Source organism: Talaromyces amestolkiae, assembly GCF_001896365.1.
Source record: "Talaromyces amestolkiae strain CIB chromosome Unknown scaffold1.1, whole genome shotgun sequence".
Taxonomy (NCBI): domain Eukaryota; kingdom Fungi; phylum Ascomycota; class Eurotiomycetes; order Eurotiales; family Trichocomaceae; genus Talaromyces; species Talaromyces amestolkiae.
In genome coordinates, this window is record NW_024468037.1 from 2,809,281 (window position 1) to 2,820,636 (window position 11,356).

At 47.2% G+C, this 11,356-nt stretch overlaps 1 protein-coding gene across 1 annotated transcript; it reads left to right on the plus strand.

The window, feature by feature from the left end:
- Positions 1 to 1,516: 1,516 nt before the first annotated feature.
- Positions 1,517 to 3,815, plus strand: BHQ10_000930 (uncharacterized protein; the record flags this gene model as incomplete). Its single annotated transcript, XM_040882201.1, has 5 exons — positions 1,517 to 1,779; positions 1,837 to 1,947; positions 2,004 to 2,129; positions 2,181 to 2,766; positions 2,814 to 3,815. The coding sequence occupies 5 exons, from the start codon at positions 1,517 to 1,519 to the stop codon at positions 3,813 to 3,815; spliced, it is 2,088 nt and encodes a 695-aa protein (XP_040729435.1).
- Positions 3,816 to 11,356: the final 7,541 nt, after the last annotated feature.

Sequence of the window (11,356 nt, forward strand, 5' to 3'; positions counted from 1 at the left end):
CTGTCCGACGGTGGTACGTTGCTCAATTGGAAATCAATGGCTTTCTAATTTAACAACTTGTTTAGCCTCGCAAAAGGAAATGTCGGATGCCCGTCTTCCACTCGCATACAGAGACTCTTGCGCTCATCTCCTCATTCCTTTAAATCGATGCCGTCGTGACGAGTACTATCTTCCCTGGAAGTGTGAGGTACGTTTTGTGCCAGCCACTACGGCGCTGATTTCTCGACAGATTCCGAGGCAGCTCACTAACTTATCTCATTTCACCAGACCGAGCGCCATACATACGAAAAATGCCAATACGATGAATTCAAAAAGCGAGTGGCTAAGATGGATGAATTACGGGCGGCCAGGGGAGGAGAACGAAGCAACTAGATGCCTTACTAGCAGGTTCAGCGGTAGCTATATGCAGACGAGCGGCCGATCAATTTCGAATATTCACGGGTGCGCAGCTGGAACTGAGTTGATGTAAATATTATTCACATTGTTTGCTGATGTTGTTGACGCTGGGATTAATCCACCATTTCTCATCGTTCAGATGATTCCCAAAAACTTAAGCATATCATCCATCCATCCATCCATCCATCCATCCATCAATCCATGGCCATACATGCCAAATCCTTGAAGTGGCCTTATTCATTCAGAGAGGTCTGACGTGAGGATCATTGATTTTGCAAGCGAATATCTCCCTTCCTGCTGAAGGTAAGGACTTTATTATGGCGCTAAGTTCGGGCATGCAGATAAATCCATTGGTATGTCGTCGTAGTGTATGGCAAACACCGGACGTATCAGCAATCGCGAGACTCGGAGACCTGCAGCATCTGGCGTGAGCTTATGCAGCGCTATCTCCATTGAGGTAACCAATCATCACGGTCTTGAAGTTGTACGTAGTGCCATTATGAATCTGCGACCCTTGCAACCCTAGACAGGTACAAAGGGTTGTACTTGGAGGGCATATGACATGGATCGTAGACAGCGAAGAGAGAATGAAAGAAGGAGGTTCCAGTGAGTATAGGTAAACAAAAGAAGAGTTCCCGACGTGAATGTGATATCAACTTCCAAGGCACGCGGAAAGMCCCCGCCGATGCGGTTCTTCTTTCCTTCCTAGACTACCCCCACCCACTTCCTGCTTAGCAATTCAATCTTCGACATTCAACCTCCCGGAAGATTCTAGCCCGTGACTCGTATGAGGGGAGAATTGCCTGGAGAGAACAGAGAAAAGAGGAAGCATAGTGCCTTTGCACCTGTGAAGACGCCTTGGATGCTGAGCGGGGTAGATTGTTTACTAATCCGCGAAACTTTTTTTTTCTTTCGTCAAGCTCACATCTTGAGGATATTTCTCCCCGGGGCGATTGCGCGAGGGCATTTTTTTCATTTATGTCTTCAAGATTGGTTCCTACTGTCGCGCGATAGAAAGCTCTTTTCCGCCTCGAATCTGTCGACCGGACTGAGTATACTGCCTCTCGGAAGGCAATACTTATGCGATGGGTTTGCTGTAACGTCATTCCTCGGAGATCTCATGCGCATACCAGCTCTGACATTTCGAAAACCTCTTAGGCAATTAGGAACTGCCCTCGAATGGCCCGAGGCCCGGAAGAATGCCGATAAGGTTAGAAAATGGGGTATCGAGGTTGGTCTTGTCGCCAGGAAAAAACGTCGATTCCGGATGATTGACACTCAGCGCCAGCAACTTCTCGCTATCTGGAATAGAGCCAAGGGGAAAGAACGGGATGTGCTTCTCTGGGGAGATGAGGTGATACTTCCCGATCTGTGTCTGGGAATGTATGTTAACGCGCGATTTGGCTAGGTTGAATATCTCGTCGTTGCGTTTGATGACAGCCACCGGAAAGTTCGACTGTCCCTTGCGCAAGCCGATATCCTTAAGTCGTTGGCCCGAGATGCGGCTCTACATAAGGTTGGAGGAGACGTTTCTGATATGAAAGCCAACCAGTGAGCATATTTGACCTTGAAAGTTACAAAAGGCGCTTCACTAATCGATTTCCAAGTGAGGGCGAAACATTACCGACGTTTCACCCAGAATTTGGAAGATTTATGTTGGAAGCCACACCCGGACGACCCTGGGGGATTAATCTCTCAGATTTGCTTAAGGTGGAATCAAATATGCGCTGGAGGTGCGAATAGCGAAATTACTCGCAAGAACGATCAAGCTGATATGTGCACAGGAGAGAAATCGCAAAAGGGCACATGGCTGATAATGAATACCCCATCACACTCACCACTTTCCCGCGTCTTGGAAGTCCAGACGACTATATTCAACCCTATTACCCCCCTTCCGGCCCTGCGCTGCGATCTCAATTCGTCCCAGACGAGATCGCCAATCCTCATATCAGATTTCCAACATTGGCTGCCAATATTAGATCCCGACGAGGGCGCAAGGTAGAAATAAACGTACCTGTATTCAAGGATACGAATACGCCATGGCCATTCAATGACCCTACAGTGAATTACGACTTGCATGACTGGCCGGAAGATGACGACGTGAGGAACGGCGCTGCTAAAGAAGGTCATGTATATATGGATGCCATGGCATTTGGCATGGGAAGCTGTTGCTTGCAAATAACGTTTCAGGCCAAGAATATTACTGAGGGCAGGACACTATATGACCAATTAAGTCCATTGGGGCCGATCCTATTGGCCCTTACGGCTGCGACCCCGATATATAAAGGATTCTTGGTGGACACCGATGTAAGATGGAATCAGATAAGTCGGGCTGTCGATTGCAGAACACCGGAAGAACTTGGTGAAAAGGTACGCAATCCATGACGATGACGAAGTAGCCGATCTGACCAGAACAGCCTCTGAAAAATGACCGTTGGAGAATACCAAAATCACGATATGCATCCAACTCCACATATATTTCGCAGGATCGAAGGTTACGAAAAGAGTACATGGACCCGAATCTTGTCATTGACGAAGATATAAAAAAACGATTGATAGAAGGAGGCATGGACGACTTGCTGGCAACACACTTTGCACATCTCTTTATTCGCGATCCGATCGTCATTTTCTCCGAAGACTTGAAAGAATTAGATCTGAATGAGGTCAACCATTTCGAGAACTTGCAATCAACCAATTGGCAGCATATGAGGTTCAAGCCACCTCCACCTGACAAGGATATTGGCTGGCGAGTGGAGTTCCGATCAATGGAGATTCAAATGACGGATTTTGAGAATGCTGCATTCAGTATCTTCATTGTGCTCGTGACTCGAGCCATTCTCAGCTTCGACTTGAACTTTTATATCCCGATACAACGAACGACGGAAAATATGGAAACGGCACATGCTCGGAATGCGGTTCTAGAGAAGAAGTTCTATTTCAGAAAGGACCCCTTCCCACCTAGATCATCACGACAGTCACACCTACATAACAGTGGAACCGAACCATCTTCTGCTGGTTCTTCAGCTACAGTCAGCGCTCCCTCGTCGCCACCACTAGGACCTGTCGATTCAGAATATGCATTGATGAGCATAGCGGATATCATCAACGGATCCGCAGATGGCACGTTCCCTGGTCTCATTCCATTGGTGGAATCATACTTGAATAGCGTTAATGTTGATGTCGAGACACGATGCTCATTGGCACGATATTTGGACTTGATCAGGAAACGAGCAAACGGCACACTTTGGACTGGAGCAAAGTGGATCCGCGATTTTGTTGACAATCACCCGGACTATCAACATGACAGTAGGGTATCAGAAGGTATTACCTATGACTTGGTCAGGGCTGTACAGGCTATGGAAGAACAGGAAGGAAAGGCCGGCAGTATAGGATGGCAAATGCTTACGGGTCAGAAGTGATTCATCCTTTTCAACAATATCCTCTTTCCATTCGGACCATAAAATATCATGCTTCACGTGTTATTATCATATCATTCTTGTCAATAATTGAACCCTTCATTTGATAGAGAGATAGAAACATGGATCAACATGTACATCTGAACCAGTTTGTCGACCATCCCCATTTTCCTCAAATTCACCTAAGTAGGCGTGTAGCAGGCTATGGCTACATCATGTACTGCTTCCAAGGTTAGTGCGTCATTCCAGGGACACTACGGCGTATACTCGGACTAATAGGGTATCAACAGACTTTGAACCTGGAATTATCAAACATATAAAACCATAACCGGATCAACTGTTACATAAATGATGATACTTGAAACTTCCGAGATTCCTCCGGTAAAGCCTACCTGTGGACATGTAAGGACCTTTGACTGTATGGTTGGAACGATTGATTGATCCCTGTATGATGATTTATGCATCATAGGCATACCTATAAAACCATTATTAATGTACTTATACTTGCCTCACTGGGTTTGAGAGTCTCCGATGCATGTGATCAATGAGGCCTGTTGAATCTTTGACAGCCTGGGATCTCAACGCTCGTCTGTACTTGTGGCAGAATGGGCCTAATGACGTGTATTGCTGGTTGTCTCGACGCCTGCGGCTCTACATGTGATTTCCATGGGGCATTCAACATCAGCAACAAGCAGATTTTGAAATCCTCTTGAAGATCAAAAAGTATGCGCGAATCTGGGAGTTGATTCGGATAGATACGCGGTGTGTCTATCTAGTGAGGTACGAGAACGCAATAACGCATCCCGAGGCCATAGCTGTACTGTACTTATGCTAGGAGTCCATTGACCTAGACGTGTCAACGGAGATTTACGGACGGAGACAAATCTATAGAAAAACCACCTGGCGTACAATTGGACATGTCATCAAGGGCCATAACTTAAATTCAATATGACAAATTCTTATTGTCGGGGGTTGTTGTGACTACTCCAGTCCGCACGGACACGCCTACTCCGTACCCCATTACCCTAGGTGATAATGAGATTCATGTGCAGGGCGCAGATTTTGACGTATGCACAATGCAGAATAGAGCCTGCCAGATCACGCAAGAGGAAAATCTACTACACCACAGGTGCTTCTTGATTTTGGCTCCATGCTCGACTGACAGCTGTCCACTTCTTGCCGCATTGACAAATGGCTACCCACAGCATGCTGGGTTTGTAATCGATCGTCTCGTACTGAAGACATCAAGAACGTTGGGGCCAAAGAACCTCAATACAGCACTTACTCCGACGTAAATCTGATACTGTCAAATCCCGCCTGTATCCAACGTGAATAATATGTTCCTCTGTGACTGGATAGGTTGGAAAAAAGTCACAGGTGGGTGGGCCCAAAGGCTGCATACTGTCAAGTTTTTAGTTCTATGGTAAGTCAATCAACCAATGAAAGTCAGGTCATGTAAGCCTGACAAAGCAGCTTGCTATCTTTTGCCAGCGCTTTGGCTAGCCCATAAATCCAGTCTTTGCTCGTCATAAATATAGAGACCCGATCTCATTCGTCGGTGCGACGCCAAAGTAGTATCCGGCTGTGAGATCGAAATGGTGTCACACTCGGAATAAGCCGCGTTCGAATCGTTGCGTGTTGTAGCACGATCGATGTTATCCGATCTCAACTTTAATCAGAAGTCAACATTAATCTAAGGCCATTCCTGCCTAGACTCCAGCTTCAAAGGGAGCCGGGACTTGAATGAACACTCAAAACAAGCCAGCGTTCTCTACGAAGGACACATCTTAGATCTGCTCATCCTTCTGCAGACCGAAAGCTCACGAACTAATGCAAACTGATTTTTGGGGGGACGCTTTGATCCTCCTGTAAACATGATTCGTGTCAGTGACCGATATGAATCATCAGATATCTGAACTGGTCACCTTAAGGTGCACTAGGCTTACTTGACCGGCGTGCACAAGCGTTCGATGATCACACCTGAGATCAGCTAACACGAATGTTCTTAGGATGGGGTCCGGATCAGCACTAGGTCGAGGCTGGCTTGTAAATGAGGGGAGAGGAAGAAGTTCTCCTCGGCCGATGTCGCGGAATGCACCCGATGGCTGAAGGGGTAGTGTTAGTCGAAAGAAAAGCTAAAGCAAATCAAAGTACTCCGCAGACGGATATCCAACGGCGGGKAGGACGAATGGTCCAGATAGCCCTGCCCCATGCTTTGGTAACGGCTGGAACTTGTCTAGCGGTTTCTTTACCTTGTCATGAACGCCTTGGGACAATGCACGCTTTGTTAGCCAATACGGAAATAGAACGGTCATCTTACGGAAACAATACGTACAGCACGAACTCGACCCCTGCTTGCTTGCGGATTGGCATTCGCGAACGGCTGGTGCTAGTCTGATAGTGTCGTAGTGCGAGCAGTGGCGAGTCAAAAGTTGCAAAAGCGGGTATATCTAGCTTGTAAAAAAAGGGTGGGAAAGATGCTGATGGCTGACCGTGCACGCACCGAACCCATCGATCGATCGATAGGTAAGAATTACCGGAATCTTCTGTCTTGACGTTACCACTATCCCAATCTATCTCGGTAATTATCCGAGCGAGAGATGAGCGACCAGGGACTAGAAATACCAGTTCGAGGAAGACATCGAGTGTATGGAAAGAAAGGGCATCAATATCATCCCGCCCAAAATCTCGCTCGAGGTAGACGTCAGGAAAGTAACGAGCTATTGCGCATTTCACAGTACGGAGGAGTACCAGTCTCGAGTTATTGCGTATGGAATATGTCGCTCCTAAAAATGCGATCGGCTAGCCTAGGCCGTTAGAAGATCTCAATTTTATTCGGAGAGCTTGGGATTCGGGTTACGCCATGGTCACCAAGCTAGGGCTTTTTACCTCTTTACCGGGCAGATTGGTTGGCATGGCAATTCATGCGGTGGATACCTTCTTTTACTCGGAGTCAACCTCGTACGCTTCTGTATCACGGATTACTAGGCTGTACATGTTCGAGACTAGTCGAGCAAATTGATGGTAAACAATACCTACAATTGCAACTTTAACCGTTCGCTGTTCCACAGTCCCTCCCAGCCACGACAGCAATAATGGGTTTGTTAAGCCTCAGGATACCTGTCCCAAAACTTCCAACACCCAATCAACTTATGTCGGATTGTCTGGAATGACCGCCAATCTCATAAATTCATACACACAAATACTTGAAAGCTAGCAACATAGATTTTGATTCCGCGGGCTCTGATTTCCATGCCAACCTGCACAAGTCTCACGTTGTCTCTGAGTATGGCACTGGCTATCTACGTAGTAGTACAAAGTTGATGAGATCATGGTCTGAACACTTTGTTGAGACTATTAAGACCAGATCAACTGTTCAGTCAAGACACAAGTGGAGCAATCGTGGTGAGTGCGGGTTGCAGGCCAATTTTCAGGCTTTTCGAACAAGTATTTCCAGACAAACACCAGTTGACGCGAACTTCTTCAACATTCGGGGTACTCTGTATCCGCTGCCTCTGAACTATGTTCCTTTTATCATCTACGATGTACCCATCCCAGATTGCCATTGGGAGATCACAAACCTTCCTCGGCATTTGAAATCGATCTTGATACCGGCCGTTCGGTTACTTACACATATTTACTCCGTACATTATACGTATCAAGGACGGCGCCACTTGATAATCTTCCCGTTGGCGCTGTTTTAATGAGAGGCTAGAGACTCAACTACGAAGCAGACAAAGCACGAAAATGTGAGCTCTCTCAGAGCATCAGGCTTCGCATCAACGCTTGACCTAGTTAGGTGATGACAGCCGTTGATCGAGATCACAGTGGGTCCGCTGTACTCCGTCTAACGGTTGTTTACGCTCTCGTGTCACAAGTAGACGGCCCAGGCGCCAGCGTATGGAGTAGGGTTGTTAAATTAATGGCAGATTTAGCATCGTTCTTAGTGGTTGGTGAAAGCAGTACGGAGAACGTACGGAGTATCGTCGTGGTGAAACCTTCCTTGTGTGTGTGTGTGTGTGTGTGTGTGTGTGTGTGTGTGTGTGTGTGTGTGTATGTCTTATGATAACACCATTAACATAAGCCTATAATCAAGGTAATATAGAATGCTAGATGAGATCAAGGACTTACACCGACTCGACAAGCAATTTACTATGGTAAATAGTAACCGGCGATATTATGGGTTCTCGTGCTAGACGATGCCGCGTTCTTCCATCGCCAGGGTTTTCATCCTCGACCTGGGACCAGCAAGACGGGATGAAGCTTCCCACATGGCGCGGCGCCTAGACCCAGTATACTACGTAGTAATAAGGAGAATATGGAGAATATGGAGAATTGAGACGGCTGAGAGTTGTAAGGTGCAAGTGGAATGGTGGAGTGGTCGAGTGGTCGAGTGGTACAAGATCGGGAGACGTACAGTGTAATTATTATTATTACGTGTACGATTGCCGCAGTCCAGGCAGGAGCTCCCTAGACAGGAACCCGAAACAGGCAATTACCTGTTAGTGCAGCCCTGCTTGAGGAAGGAGCTTACCGAATTGGCGCCGGTCGCGTAAAGTTACTCTGCGCTTTCCCGGGGGGGAAATGACCAGTTCCTTCCGTCGAGGTTGCACCTTCCCGTGTTGCAGCTAGAGGACCCGAGCTTTGCTTGTTCGGGAACGTATCGACTGCGCTAAAACAAGTCTGCTGCTACGTAGTTTGCCTTGGCAGATAACGTTGGCGTTGGTACTTTTCAATTCATAACGTGCGGCCCGGTGTATCGCCGTAACGCCTTTACAAAGTTACAAGCAAACACACGCACTAGCCGGGTCTCCACACTTCCGCCGTTGTCATCAGCCCGGATGGACAAGGAAGACCCCGTGATACTCGCCAAGAACTTTAACGTTCTCCGATACTCCAGTACCTGGATAGCTTTTTACCCAATACAGAATCTAAGAAATTCGAATAATCTACGAATCACAAGACACAGAAGCCGCGGCTGAAGTTTCGCATAAAAGAGTGCGTTGTACTCAGTGCTACTTTCAAGCTTTGTGAACCCTGTTGGACGACATGCTTCCTGCAGCTTGTCCTTTCGGGTGAACGTCCAAGGTCGTGCTCATCCCTGTCTTGTATACCCTATACTACTCGCTTTTATAGGCAACGGGCAAGTTTTCATCTCTACGACATGATTCATACGCTTCCTTTGTCTCTGATCCGTACCAAGTTCCAGAGAGTACATGCTGAATTCGATCTGCTGTATCCACTCCCACTGAACTGCCTGCAGCCTGGTTGATAATTTGAGATCATGATTCTTTCCGTACGGGTCGATTGCGTGTTATTCTACATTTCCACTCCTGGATTTGTCAAGTATCAGTGGACCGGCCAAATGCCGTATTGTGTTTTACCGAATTTCTACACTTGTGATGCGGGTTGACTAGATCCTGTCTGGGTGAAGATGCGGCCACGCGAGGAGCAGACCAGGACGCATGCTGCCGATAAATTCGATTGATTTAGATTCCTGAACTTGGGTATGCGATTTGGGACTGCTGGCAGCTGACGCAGCGAGGACGATCGCAAAAGAGTGCAACAAGGGAATTTTGTACCATAACTGTGTGTTACGGAGGGAAAAGTCCGATCTTTGGGATGGCTATCCCTGCAAGTTCCTGTGTTCTAGTATAAACCAGAAAAGGTCAAGATCGTTCTTAGCCGGATTGCTTGTAACGGATTCGCAAGCGTCGATGGATCTCTTGGGTCGATGTCTGTCTAGTCACGGGTTAACAAATTGCATGACTGCCGACCTGTCGGAAACCAATACCAATTGGGCGGTTCACGATCTAGTTGATTGCCCATGCAACTGTCGTCGACTGACAGGCGTACTAAGAGCGTAGGGCGGGTTGTGGTCTGAACATCCCTGATCCTGGTAGTTGTTAGTCTACCACTGCGCTTCCTCCCGAGGTCATACGGTTTTCCCTGCAAGAAATGGAAAGGGGCTCGTGAACAAATGATACAGGTCTTGTCCAAGAAAGGTAAGAGGGAGGAAGAACCCGACTGAGCGAGTGCATCTGTGTGTCGATCCTTCAAAGCTTATGCGTAGACTGTGAAACACAATCAAGCATGTTAGTAACAAGGCATAATGGTTCGATGTCTTTTGTATATGGCTGTACGAATTTGAGTACTGAGAAGTCGGGACTGGACTACGCGAACGTATGTTTTTCATACTTTCTTAGAAGGTGATGAAGCTCCTCTGAGCAAAAAAGAGATCACATAGAGGTAGTCCGTAGATATACTGGCAAATGGTCAAAAATACCAAAAAGAATTCGCTCTGAACGAGGGGCTAACTGGGAATCGAACCCAGGACCACTCCCACCCTAAGGGAGTATCGTACCACTAGACCATCAGCCCGCGAGGTTAGGACAGCGTGTTTCAGAGACTGTGTTCCAGTTATAAAACTTCGGCAAATATTCGGAAAGGAAGATACCCGGTGCCAAGGTACGAACCCGGGTAGAACAACTCCATAACCATCAATATGTGACTAATTCTGTAGATTCACAAGTTAGCTGATATATCGCAATACTTGAAGCTCCCAAGCTATGACCGTACAAACCCACAATCTGTCGACCGTTTGGCTGCTGCTCCCTCGATGTTCCTTCCTTCTGGCAAATTACGTAGGCAGCCACATCGCCACATGGCGCTGAAACGTTGCTGTACTTGCCTTTCCTTTTGTTTTTCTTGTTCCCCACATGGTTCAATGTCGGGTTTATCTCGGCACTAGCAACCACGACTCCACGAGATGCGTCAAGCCTCAGAAAAGAAAAGAGAGGGGAAAAGGGACATTCACCGATGAACTTCACGTTTTTACATGGTTTATAATATGTATCGCTTGATCTTGCTCCAACAATTCAAGATTTGCATAAAGTTTCGACCAGCGAACAACAAACACATTCACGTACAGGCATGGAGTATACACCCACCCCATGGCGGCTGTAGAGAGCGTCATTTTGTCTGTCAGATCGAATTGAAGAAAAGCCCGGGCTACTGGTTGACCATTACATCATTTCCCTGCCAGTCCTTCTTTCATAGTACGTAGTACATCTGTCTCAGTACGATACCGTAGCGCTCGCACTACGACAGATACGGCACTCCGTACTGTAGTGAGTCAATGGTCATAGTAATTTAGTTGGGGTGCTAGTTGACTAACGACGTAATCAAGATCTTACTTAGTAATTAATTTCTCAGGGTGGCCATCGAGGCTGGCACTGGCACGTAAGCGCGTCTTCGTGATGAGATACTAGTCAGCCGCTGCATTGCACCGCATCCTGTCGTTCCCGAGGGTGAGATCCGATCGTTCTGTGAAATCTACATAGTAGGTTTAGAATGAGCCTGCATAAGCCCAGAACGAGAGTAGAATTGAGATTTTTTTCACAATGAAGAGTCAAGCCAAACCTCGGTCGCGCAGCCAATGGCCGGGCTGGGCGCTGGCCCCTCACCCCCCTTTGTGCGGCCCGATACGTACGACTAGCGCAGAGATTAACTAACGAGATTTGAGATGCATCATCCTCATCATC